The sequence below is a fragment of the Brachycentrus maculatus genome, unplaced genomic scaffold (genome assembly GCF_059751285.1).
Source record: "Brachycentrus maculatus isolate JH-2025_06_01 unplaced genomic scaffold, ASM5975128v1 h1tg000576l, whole genome shotgun sequence".
NCBI classification, from domain to species: Eukaryota; Metazoa; Arthropoda; class Insecta; order Trichoptera; family Brachycentridae; genus Brachycentrus; species Brachycentrus maculatus.
The window spans coordinates 212501-226980 of record NW_028281316.1 but is presented as its reverse complement, the minus strand read 5'-3'; the positions used below and the strand labels follow the sequence as shown (position 1 = coordinate 226980).

The 14480-nt window shown below is 33.5% G+C and overlaps 1 protein-coding gene across 2 annotated transcripts in view; it reads right to left on the bottom strand.

Moving 5' to 3' along the window:
- LOC148301322 (uncharacterized) overlaps positions 1–14480 on the bottom strand; it is a 100687-nt gene that overhangs the window by 5170 nt on the left and 81037 nt on the right. For both annotated transcript variants that reach the window (XM_088273434.1, XM_088273435.1), the window contains one exon: positions 870–1024. In XM_088273434.1, the coding sequence (XP_088129560.1) occupies positions 870–1024 (155 nt within the window). The remainder of the gene's footprint in view (positions 1–869; positions 1025–14480) is intronic.

Sequence of the window (14480 nt, the reverse complement as noted above, 5' to 3'; positions counted from 1 at the left end):
TTTCGCAACTTCGTTATAAAAAGTTTAAAATAAATTGCTTTGCAAGAGCAGATCTGTCAGGAAGCCTAGATGCTTCTATATCAGATCTGGGCATGCGGTGGGACAGCTTTCAATATAGGAAGATATATGCAAGTTTTTAGCAATCAGTACGATTTTGACATGAATATTGATAATAAAAAAATAATAAATATGGCTAATTTATATATAGTACCAGCTTGCTAATCCAAACATAAATTGTGCAGTGGTTTGTTCAGATTAGGTAATCATTCGGGTTAGAATACACATACGGATTAGAGATTCATTCGAATTAGAAATTTATTAGGATTAGAGATTCATTCGGATTAGAGATTTGTTTGGATTAGGGAATTGTTCGGATTAGTGAATCATTCAGAATAATGAATTTCTTGAGAAAAATTACAGAATAAAGGTAATTTTCGTTTACAAAAATGCTCTATATTTTACATTTTTATTTAGGTACTGAATGAATAATTTCTAAATTTAAGCAAAGATAGGGGCAGTCATATTATCAAAATGTGGAAACATTAAATATTAATTGCAAAAAAAAATACCTGCAAATGTTAAATGAGTTTAAATAAAGTACTTTTGAAGATAAACCAATCTATAAATATTAATTTTTTTGTAAACAATTTATTATTTTTATTTTATTCGAGAAAATGTGTAAAAAAGTAGTTGGTCTAACTCGGTGAGGAAATACTGTATTTTAAAATAAGTTTTTAACAAACAATATTCATGTTTGATTACAATTAGAATTAAATTTATAATAAAAATAAAAATAATTCACTCTCAATTCTCAACCAGTCATCAATCACTGAATCGCAGGGTAAAAAGATTCACTTCCAAAATCTAACCTGTATTCGGTCCCCTTGTCGCTGATTATTTGCCGTCTGTATGTATCCCATGAGGAGGTTTTTAACGAGAGACTTGTCGACTTTGTCCTGCTGATTGGAGACTGCTTCCCTGTACTTCTTTTTCCACTGGCCAAGCTCATCTTCTAGTTTAGTAGCTAGAGGGGAGAAAAAAATCAGCGTCAGAATCAATTTTCTAACATACGAGCAACGACACAAATTTCCTGAAAGCACATGTCTTGAAATAATGCAGAAATACAGATATCCTAAGGGTGAAGACTGACCGGAGCATTTCGTCCTAATGTAACACGTTACGATGCGAGCATTCAGGCAGTCAGTACAGCGAGCTGAGTCCATCCATAGTTTCGGATGCTCGGTGATGCTCGCCGCGAGCGATGTTACGATGTTACGTTACGAAGAAATGCTCCGGTCAGTCTCCACCTTAACACGTTGACTGCCAGGGCAATTTTCAGAATTCCGGTCTAAAAAGCCAATTACATTTGCTTTTAATATTAAAATATTTTGTAAATTAAAAGGCATTGATAGCTTTGTAGTATGGTAATAAAACACTCTCCTTATCATCCATTGTTCAATTTGCGTAATACCACTTTTATAAACACTTATTGGTGACTACTTATTTTTATAAAAATATCACGTAATAATTATTTTATTTTAATAACCTGATGATAGAATGATTTTCCGAAACAGGTAGTTACAAATAAGTTTTTATGAAAGTGGTATTACACAAAGTGAACAATGGATGGTAAGGAGAGTTTTATTATTAAAAATTATCGTACACGACCACCTCCGCCTCCGTAGTGTAATAGTCAGCGCGCTCGGCTACCGTTCTGGAGGTCCCGGGTTCGATTCCCAGGGGGGGTAAAATAAATATAAGTGATTTTTTCACTGTCATATTTATTCAATATTACTCTGGACTGGTACCTGAAGCGGAGGGCTGACCACCTTTCCTTCATGTGTAAACGATCAAGATAACACTGCGTTTATATGACGCAGTGCCCTATGCACCATTGGGGTGCGGATAAGGGTTTTATTTATTATATTATTGTACACGACCATATTTTCTGTTCATTTCTTAACTGTCCCGTTCCGAAGGGGGTATCAATTTCTTTCCTAGCGCTCCACAGTTTAATTATCGGTGGTACATCGCCAAGTTTGCACGTGTGTGTGTTGTGTTCCCAATACCCAAACGTTATTTGGCAAATACAGAGTGTTTTTTCTCGTTGCTAAGAAAAATTATAAATTATTCAAATTATCTACTAACGTTTCTTGGTGCATCGCATTTTTACATTTATTTTATAAAAATCTGCCTTTTTACACTGTAATTAAATTGTCATAATTTTAATATTTATAAACTTTACCCTAACAATGAGTGGAAAACAATTGACAGATGATATGATTGAGCAACTTCTGAACGATACGAACACTGATGTATCTTTAAGTGATGATGAAAGCGATTTAGGGTTAGAAAATAAAGATGATGTTTCCGACACAGATAACTATATAATCGAAGAACTTTCAGCGTGGAGTCCGTAGATATAGAAGACAACAGTAGAAATGAAGAAGAAAATTTGTTCACTTCCAAATCAGGCTACAGATGGACAGATATTCCTCCACCTTCTTCAAAAACCCATTCCCACAACATAATAAGATCAACATCTGGTATAGCTAGACCACTAGCAGCTGCAAAGAGTATGAAAGAAATGTTTTTTTCTTTTATTACTCCTACCATGATGACTGAGATAATACGTTGTACCAACAAATATTGTGAAGAACGAGGTATTACGGGAAACGCAATAACAGAAAGCGAAATACAAGCTTTTATGGGATTTTTATCAGCATCTGGCAAAAATAGAGGTAGAAAACAACACATTAGTGAGCTTTGGAAAACCAACAGAGTATTTAAACAGTTCTTTTATGCAGCGGCAATGCCTCGAGACCGGTTCCAGTTTATTTATAGCAAAATTCGGTTTGATAACAAAGCTACGAGAAATGAAAGGATGGCTCTGTCTGGCCATAAACATGAGGCAATAAAATTATTTTTTGAACAGTTTGTGGAAAATTGCACGATAAATTATTCACCTGGATCCCACTTATCAATAGATGAGCGCCTAGCTGTCTTTAGGGGAAATTGCCCATTTAAGGTGTATATAAAAAGTAAGCCAGGGAGGTATGGAATAAAAATATGGGTGGCGGCAGAAGCCGATAGTGGATATATTTGTAATGCACAGATTTACACGGGCAAAATTAACAATGTACGGGAGGTGAATCAAGGTCATAGAGTTGTGATGGAGATGGCCACACCGTATTTTGGCAGTGGACGAGGAATTACAGTCGACAATTTTTTCACATCTGTGGCCTTAGCACAATCATTGATGGCGGAAGGACTTTCTCTTACGGGGACAATGAGAAGCAACAAAAGAGAAATACCTGTAGCATTTCAGAAATCTCCTTCACGAGAGTTATTTTCCTCACTGTTTGGGTTTTCGAATAATATGACCCTGGTATCGTATGTTCCTAAAATTAAAACTGCTGTAAATCTTCTAACGACAGAGTTTTATAACAAAAGCGTCGACGTTGGATATAAGAAAAAATCGGAAATAATTTTGCATTACAACAAAACTAAAGGTGGAGTTGATTTGGGAGATAAAATGACAAGAGAATATTCATGCGCCCGGTCTACAAGGAGATGGCCACTTAGAATTTTTTTTGAAATCCTTGATATGGTGGCATTGAATTCTTATTTTCTTTGGCTTAAAAAAAATCCAGAATGGAAACAAAATGACAGAAGTAAGAGAAGAAAATTTATTCAACAATTGGCCATAGAGCTCGTGACAGATAACGCAAGAAAACGAAGCAGATTAAAATCAAATGATAAGCTCCATCAAAAGGCATTTAGCTTATTTGCAGATGAAATGGGGGAAGAATTCCCCTTAGATAAACCATGTACTTCAGCTTTCAATCCACCTACACAACGAGGTCGCTGTAATTTCTGCCCCCGCAAATCTGACAAAAAAAAACAAAATAAAGTGTGTTGTTTGTGACGAATTTATATGTTTGATACATAAACACGAGGTAAAAAAGTTTTACTGTCCAAACTGTTCATTCAACGTTATGTGATTTTTTATATTGTTTTTTAATGTCTGAATTTTGTAAACATTCTTTGTTTTCTTCCCATAATATAACGACAAATTATAAGCACGCTGTGTAGTATGCTTCACTCTCTCTCCTCACCCCCCCCGCACGCATCGTTCCGGCCAACATCCGGCCGAAGCTCTCCAGTGATGATTGAACTTCGGTTGGAATTGGATGCAATTACCGCAGAGAACTTCTTCGCAACTATGTTTTTTCGAAAATTATTATGTTTATTGCAGAAAAATCAAATTATTATGGATAAAATAGAATAACAATAGTATGATAAACATTTTGGCATAAGTAGAATTTGTAAAAACACTGTATTTATAGCATTTTACTTGGGGTATTGCCAGTACCCCCTTCGGAACCTACGGATTATTTTTTTTTTCCTCCGGACCGGAAAGGTTAATAAATTTTCTGTTCATGCAAGCCGGCATTGATTTTTTGATCTCTTCCTTTGCGCCATATATCTATATTAGCACCGATAAACTAGGACTTTTATCGTAGCTGCACGAATATAGCAAGTAAACACACTACGAGATAACTCGTAGTCGGCATCCTAGCAAAGAACGAAATCTAGGAGTTATCTCGTAGTTGGCAGTCAACGTGTTAAAAGCCAAATTATAAACACCACGCATACAGGTATATTTTGTCTGAATCGTTTCATGATTGATCATATATGAAAATGTCTGTAACAACATAGAAAAATGGTGTAAAATTGATGAGAAACATGCTCTAATGGTAAATAAATAAATAAATAACATTTTGTCATTGGAAAGCATACAAGCCGTGACTGCCATTCATCAATTAATAAAAAAACATTATAAATTTTTATTTTTCAAGTAATAAATTTTTTCTCAACTTTGAAGCATTAGGAACTATGTGTCATCTACAAGGTACGAATGACAATAGCAATTTTATAATTTAAAAAAATATATTAAGAGTTTGAAGTAATGAAAAAAAAAATATATGGGGCACTAATCCATTTTTTATATGAAAAAATATGCAGTGCCCTATGCACCATTGGGTGCAGATAAGGGCAAGAAAAAGAATAAGAAGGGCAAATGGAATATTTCATCCATTCTCTTTGGAATATAAAAAAAGTTTTTTGATGAAAAAAAATCATCAAAAGAGAGATTAAAAAAATACATATAAATACAAATACAGTAAACCCCCTTATAATGTAAGATAGGTACCACATTATCAACAGGAATGTTATAGGAAGTTAATGTTTTTAAATTACATTTAAATTTTAAATGACTCATTTAAGTCCGCTGGTCTAATGTAAAAATAAGTTTTAAAAATTCACATAAACCTTTTATAACGTTCCCTCTGATAATGCGGTACCTATCTCAACGTTATAGGTGGGTTTACTGTATATTATGTTTTTTTTTTAAAGTGATGATTGTGGTATGTGGCTGATAGCTCTCCAACAAGGACATGTTAAAAAAAAAAGTCATACATAAAAAATAAAAATAGCATTCCAAAATAAAACCTCGAATCATTCCAGGATGCGGCTGGCGGTGTGTCCGTGTTGCCAGATGATGTCGCCAGTCCCAGATTCAAAGTATTAAACAAGCACTGGCGACACCGGATTGGCGCGCGTGCGAAACTAAACTAATCCGCACAACCGTCGGAGAAAAGCGACCGCAGCGGTGTTCCACGTCCGAACTAGGCAAAATAAATGCCCGTTCATAAAATGCTGGACCTTTGTCCGTTGCGTGCATAACATGCAATCATATATGAACACCGTCGGCGTTTTCTCTCGACGGTTACGGCGCGCCGTTCCGATTTTGAAATAAACCAGTACCTGAAATAATACTCAGAATCTAGGCGGCCATTTTGGGATGCGTTTCCACAATTCGTGCCAAACGGGGATGCAAAATTATAAGTTTAAAAAAATTAGCTGTAAAAAACAAAAAGGTTTAAAAATAAACACTACATAAACTACGTTGTGTGAGTTGTCATTTTCCGATAGTCATTATTTATCAAAATAGAGAACCATTTTGATAAAATTTTGAGAAACTCTAATAAAATATGACTTTTTGCATAATTTGATGATAAGATATTTACCTCTAGATTACTAAACTATCCAACGAGTGACGTTATTACTAAAAATTAGTAAAAAATAAGACATTGAAATTCTTCTTTTAACCCTTATCCGCACACAATGGTGTATAGGGCACTGCATCATATCGACGCAGTGTTATTTTGGTTGATAATTACACGAAGATCAATCCTGCACTTCAGTTCAGGGTATAATATCAAATAAATATTAAAGTGCAAAATTGTTAATATTTATTTTCATTCCTCCACGGGAATCGAACCCGGGACCTCCAGCATGGCGGCTAAACACGCTAACCGTTACAACACGGAGGCGGACAAAATACGAGAATAATTAAGATGGTAAAAAAACTTTATTTCTTTAGAGGTTATAGTAACATTCTATGGAATTAAGGGATGATGTAATAGTGAAAAAATTAAAGCCACATTAGGCACTGTGTACTGTGAACGAGGCAAACATAGTTTTTTTTCCCAAGAATGGTCATTTTGCTGCTGTAGTTTTAATGATTGTTTAGTATTCTAAGGTTAAATAAAACATTAATTTATGCAATTAATTTTGAGTATCTCGCAAAAATATGACTTACGGAAAAGGACAACTCATTGAAAGACTACAAAAAAAACAAAAACATTTTCCTCTATTTCTTATTGGGCTGAGGTTGGCAACACTGAGGGTTGGCAATCGTCATGGCAATAGTTACATTGGCAGCAGACGCTCTAAGCAGCGACTTAGTGCTACAGTGAACCAACTCTCTAAAGTTTTTGACATTTTTCTATATCTACTGTTTGCTCTACATGGAAAATAAAAAAGACTTACACACTATACTTAAAAATATGTTACATATCGCTCACTCCTTTCAAGAACGTCATAAATCAAAAACCGTCAATTTTCAGTTGTGCATGTTTTCGGAATGTCCAGAAAATGTACTATATCCCAGCAGAAGAGGCATATTTTTAACTTAATATTTACCCGCAACAGGGCAGAAAATGTTGTTTGTGCATTTTGAAGAAAAGGTATTGTTTAATTATGTTTTTAAATATATTAAATATTTTTCAAATGGAGAAAAAATCTTCAGGTTTTACCTAAAAAGATCTGTTGCACAGAAAAAAGTTCAATAAGTGGCTTGATATTTATTTTTCATACATTGTGTGAAATTTTTTAACTTTAAAAACGTTCTCCTGAAAAATCAAGTTTTTTGATTTGTGACGTTCTTGAAAGGAGTGAGCGATAGAATTGCGACGTGTACAAAGGACAAAAAGAGGAATGACTGTATTAAAATGATAATTTACATTAGTAAGAGAAATTAGATTTGTGTGTTGATGGAAAATACATCAAATCAATAAAAAATCAAACAGTTTGTCTCAAGGCACATTGAGTACAATACACACATTTTTAAGGTTCACTTTCTCAACAGCGGCAATGACAAATGGTGGACACACTTAATTACAGTTCAATTGCTTCATTCATTCAATGAATTAGGTGAATTGTTCAATGAATTACTTGGTTGGTTGAACGAATTAGGTGATTTATTCAATGAATTACTTGGATAATTGAATGCATTAGGTGATTTTTTCAAGGAATACCTGGAAGGTTAAATGAATTACTTATTACGTTCAATGAATTAGGTGATTTTTTAAAATGAATTCCTTAGTTGGTTGAACGAATTAGGTGATTTGTTCAATGAATTACTTGGACGGTTGAACAAATTCGGCGATTCTGTCCATAAATTACAAACTTGATTTTTTCAATCGGTTACTTGCATGGTTAAATAAATTATTCAATTTGTTTATTAAATTACTTGGACTCTTTAATGGTTTAATTTATTTGTTCAAATAATTGTTTTTTGTTCAATGAATTACTTGATTCGTTCAATAAATAATTTGGATAGTTAAATAAAAAATGTAATTTATTCAATGAGTTACTTGGATGGTTAAATGAATTAATTGATTTGTTCAATGAATTATTTGATTTCTTTAATCAATTATTTAATTTATTCAATGTATGTATTAGGTGATTTATTGAGTGTATTACTTGGATGGTTAAATGAATTACTTGATTTGTTCAATGAATTATATGATTTGATCAATCAATTATTTAATTTGTTCAATGTATTAGGTGATTTATTGAGTGTATTACTTGGATGGTTAAATGAATTACTTGATTTGTTCAATGAATTATATGAATTGTTCAATCAATTACTTAATTTGATCAATGTATTAGGTGATTTATTGAGTGTATTACTTGGATGGTTAAATGAATTACTTGATTTGTTCAATGAATTATATGAATTGTTCAATCAATTACTTAATTTGATCAATGTATTAGGTGATTTATTGAGTGTATTACTTGGATGGTTAAATGAATTACTTGATTTGTTCAATGTAATAAATGTTTTTTTTACTGAATTACTGTAGTTCCTTACATGAGGCACATGCATGATGCAAAAATATCCCAACGTATAGCGATACCAACATCCTAGAGTGGATAGGGGCAAACCATTGTACTTGTCAGGTGAGTGCAATGCATTCAAGAAAGTTCATAAAGCAAATATGCAAGCAAATTGGTCAAACGCATTGCGATATCAACCAGTCTGCCACTGGACATTGTCGCCGCTACGAAAATGAACCTTTACAAAGAAAAGTGTTTAAAAAGATAACAAATGTACAATGTTTCTTTAAAACGATCAACGAGAACAACGACAAAGTGTATAACAGATACATAACGGGCACAGACGAAAGCTCGGCTCACAAATGATGAAACCCCACGTGGCAAAATGAGTCGCTGAACACTCACAGTTACCAAATGAGATTATACCATGAGTCGCCATTTTGAATAATGAATACACACTAAAAACAGTCGGCATACAATAATAACATAACAAACAAAGAAAAAACTACAGGATTAATTTCATTAAAATGGTCCTAAGACATTGTGTCGGGTCGTGGTCCCGTGGTTAGTGTCGCGGACTCTTAAGTCAGAGTTTCTCGGTTCGAACCCACTCTACCACAATTTGATACCTATTTCTAATAATGAGCCGCTTAGGCTCACAGAAATAGTATGAAATTGAAATATTTGTGTAAATAGTAAAAACACAAATATTTCTCTTTTTTTAAAAAAAGAAAAAAGATTTTAAATTTAAAAAAAAAAAAAAATTGTGTTTTGATTTATTTATAGAAAAAAAGAAAGATTTTTTTTTTATTAAAAAAAATATATATATGGGTATAGGCAATATATACTAAGGACCTCATTCCAACTAATTATTATATGAATATATATCTTTTTGTGTATATATATATTTTTAAAAACTTTAAAAAGGAGAGAATTTTTTTTTTTTATTATTTACAAAAATATTTCAATTTCATACTATTTCTGTGAGCCTAAGCGGCTCATTATTAGAAATAGGTATCAAATTGTGGTAGAGTGGGTTTGACTCCAGAAACTCTGACTTAAGAGACCGCGACACTAACCACGGGACCACAACCCGACACAACAAAGAAAAAACTACGGGATAAATTTAATTATCATAGTCCTCAAGACATTATGATGTCAAACAAAAAATAAATGATGCAAATCTTTTAAAACTATTCGAACACACTCAAAATGTACTTAAAATAAAAAATTAAGTTTAATGATAATTTTGTCATTTCAAAATCACTCACAAATGTATAATTTTGGCATTTTTCATTGTAAATACGTTAGTCATTCTCGTAGGACATCCAAATATCTCGTAAATTATTTATTAATACGTAGAAAATTCATTTGAATGATTCTCAGTAGCATAATAAAGAGAATTTTTTTTATTGAAAAATGACTTTGGACTGTGTAATATATATGAGTGTACTTTTACGACATGCTTGTGAAATTTAAAGATGAAAAATATCTCTCTTGTGCGGGGAAAAAAATTAAATATATTGGTACTCAATTAAAATTGCCCAATTTGTGAGCGATATATTGCTACATGGTGTGATTTAGTACATAGAACGTGAAAACAAAAAAATATATATATACATGGGTATTAAAAAATTAAATATTTACATTTTTCTAGTGATAACCAAACACGATTTATAAGCATTGTGAAAACACTAATTAATTTACAGCGAGTGTTTTTGCCTAGAATTTTCACTCATGAATTACATGAAATTATAGTAACTTTAAACATAAAGAGTAAATCCACTCACGAGTAGGCATAGGCTATGAAACTTTTAAAGTTGAAGCCTGAGTAGGGATATGATAAACGGTGTTGCATAAGCCGTAGCTAGATTTCAGAGTCACTTGGACGTTAGGTAATTCAAAAAAAATAATTAATTTACAATTAAAACCCTTATTTAGACATTTAAAAAAAATAACGTGCGAGAATACTTCTTCTTATTCTAACCCTTATCCGCACCCAATGGTGCATAGGGCACTGCATCTTACAAAAGCAGTGTTATCTTGATCATTTGACACAGCATGGTGCATAGGGCACTGCATCTTACAAAAGCAGTGTTATCTTGATCATTTGACACATGAAGGAAAGGTGATCAGCCCTGCGCTTCAGATACCAGTCCAGGGTAGTATTGAATAAATATTAGAGTGAAAAAATCACTTGTATTTATTTGACCCTCCCCCCCTGGGAATCAAACCCGGGACCTCCAGTACGGTAGCCGAACGTGCTGACTATTAAATTACGGAGGTGGACCAAGTGTGAGAATAACCAAAGACAAAATGATATCCAATACGGGGTTGCCATTACACAGTGTTCCGCAAACTTTTTCTATTCAAGGCACACCTACCAAATTAATAAATTTCAGAGGTGCGTATTTACCATATCATGGTAACATATTTAACATACTATGTTTAATGCGAAATGTGAGCCTACTTAACTGAGCACAGGCAATCAAAATTTGGAGCAATTGTGTTATTTTCACAAAACTAGACATTTTTTTGCGGCACACCAACTAATCACCACAATACACCAGTGTGCCGCGGCACACATTTTGTGGAACAATGCCATAATAGGCTACGTGACAATTTTTTTATGGTAAATGTAATTTACGAATGATAGACATATTTTTATATTGCATTTAGATTTTGTGTAATTAATTATTGAAATATGATGAAATATTATAATTTCATATCAGACTATGCCACTTTTTGCTATGCACTGTCATCTTTCAAAAATTTCTAAATACATTTATTAACAAAATTATCATCTTTGGTGATTCTCGTAAATTGAAGTAAATCGTAACTTTTAGCAATCAAAGGGTTAAGAACAAAAACAAACAAACAGAGTGTGCATGAAAATGGTGAAAAAACATACAAATAAAACATTTAAATTGTAAATTACAAGGGTATTATTCAAAACATACAAAAAATTATGCATGCAAAAAGAAACCACGGCAAACAAAAATCAAAATAAAGAAAATTTGAATCTAGACGGGCATCGAACTCAGGATCTCTTGCAAGATCGACAAACAAACTAATCACTTCATTGTCAAAGCACTCACATACTTGCAAACAAAATACATGATTTTTTAAAATGTTTTTTTGGCAATAATTTTGGCACATTTTATAATTTCAAATGAATAAAACACAAAGTTTGTTATCTACAACTTTTATTTTTGCTCCTATTGTTCCAGCCTGTTTCGACAAATATCTTGTATTCTTCTGGGATGAATATGTGCATATCCATCCCCGAAGAAGACAAGATATTTGTCGAAACCGGTTGGAATAATAGTGGCATAAATAAAAGTAGCAAAAAACAAATTCTGTGTTTTATCAATATCATAATAAAGTTATCAAATTGTTTTTATATAAAATTACAAATAACTAATTGCAAATGCAAAATTTTATTTAAATTGCATTTGAGATTTTACTCAGTTATTTTTTTGCATACATATTTTTTTTAAACACCATACACCAACAGAAAAATAATTTTAAAAACAATGTTTGTATTACATGATCAAAATATGTAAATAATGCAATGTGTGCAAGTAAGTAACACACATTGATGAATTACATGCAGTAAATCTGGAATGATCGTTTTAGTTCTGGAATTTGTAGCAGCGCAGGGTCGACACTTGTGTTTAATTTGACCGTTCCGGGAATTGAATCTGGGACATCCAGCACTGCCAGATATGCAAGCTATATCTTAACACGTTCCGTGCGTCAAACACGGCTCCCGTGTCTAGACAAATATTGTAGTCATGCGCTGATGGGAGTCGTATTGAATAAAGGTAAGGATTCGTGGCCGATTTTGAAAGCGCAAAGGAATACACTAATTTGTGATGTTTAAATAGAAAGTATATAAGAGAAATATGCGAGATGTAAGATGTCGTTAGGTGGGGAAGACAACGAAGAATTCAATGGTAAGGGCAAGTGAGGAGAATGGAACCATCCAGACTCCTACACATTGTCAAAGATATGTACTAAAATCCTGTTATGAACAAGTCTTATTTACATTTCTTTTGACATTAAAGCCCTTATCCGCACTCCACTGGTGCATAGGGCACTGCATCATACAAACCCAGTGTTATCTTGATCGTCAACACACGAAGGAAAGGTGATCAGCCCTCCGCTTCACGTACCAGTCCAGGGTAATATGGAATAAATATTAGAGTGGAAAAATCACTTATATTTATTTGACCCCCCCTGGGAATCGAACCCGGGACCTCCAGAACGGCAGCCGAGCATGCTGACCATTACACTACGGAGGCGGACAGACATATTAACATAAATGAAGAAGAAAATGGAAATCTGGGTATTTACAGGGCTTACGATCTGTTATAGGCTAGTTAAGTGATCACTTAACACACATGCAACATTGACCATTCTATCCATGATTGTAAATTTTTTATAGTGTCTAAATTACTTAGTCCACTTCCATGGTTTGCGCGTTTAGCTACCGTGCTGGAGGCTCCGGGTTCGATTCTCAGGGAGGAAGGTAGTGTCAAAACAAATATAAGTTATTTTGCACCCAAATATTCACTCAATATTTATTTACTTTGAACTGAATTGCAGGATTGATCACCTTGCCTTCATGTAAGATAAAACCGCCTCAATATGATGCAGTGCCCTATGTACCATTGGGTGCGTACAAGGGTATGAAGTAGATATTTCTTTGACACGCGACACTCGATAATGACACGTTTGATGATGTCGGTAACAACGAAACCTGGTCACCAAAAACTGTACTGATAATGTTTTATTGCAAAAATAGTATTGTGTTTCTATTATAACACTCAACTCTAACCACATCAACAAATGACTTCACAGAATGATATAATTTTTTAATACATTGTCTAATGGGTCCAGATGAGGCACCGATATCAACACGACTTTACAGGATGATATATTTTTTAAGTACATTGTCTCGTGGATTATTACCATCATTAATTCCTCTCCTTCCTGCTAAATCTATTATTTTATACCAGGTATGGGGAACCTTTCTATTTCAAAAGGCCACATTCACTTATCTGATTCTACATGAGGCCTGTACAATTCCGGAACAAATAAAAAAAATTTATCAACTTGCAAACGGATCATTCCAGATTTTTCGCATCCAATCTTCCGGCACACCTATTATTCCGCCAGAGCGGGATGAAAGGGATGATAGTGAGAGTACAAGGGTGATTGAGTAAATTCCTGGAACCCAGCGATACACGGTGACAGCTCGACTTGTATATCAGATGAAACTCTGAGATGCATTATAGACCCAGAATTACCAGCTGATATTTAGTCAAATTGCCAATTTTATTATTATTATTTGTTATAACGTACTTATCAAAAATAAATAAATAAATAACCAGTATTAACCTGTTGACCGGGCGGGACGCATTAATACGTCAAACGTAAACAATATCGGGTACGGGTAGGACATATCGCTCACTCCTTTCAAGAACGTCATAAATCAAAAAACTTGATTTTTCAGGAGAACGTTTTTAAAGTTTAAAAATATAATACAATGTATTAAAAATAAATATCAAGTCACTTATTGAACTTTTTACTGTGCAGCAGATCTTTTTAGGTAGAACCTAGATGTTTTTTCTCCATTCGAAAAACATTTAGTATATTTTTAAAAAATGATTAAACAATACCATTTCTTCAAAATGCAAAAACAACACTTTCTGCCCTGTAGCGGGTAAATATTAAGTTAAAAATATGCCGCTTTTGCTGGGATATAGTACATTTTCTGGGCATTCCGGAAACATGCACAACTGAAAATTGACGATTTTTGATTTATGACGTTCTTGAAAGGAGTGAGCGATATGAATACGTCCTTGAAATATATATTTATTTTATTATATTTATTGACTATATTTTTCCAACAACAAAGGTATTAGTCATCCATACATGTCTTGACATGAATTTAAGACACGGAGTGAATCAGTATTCGCGCCCGTTGCAAGTTGCGTAATTGG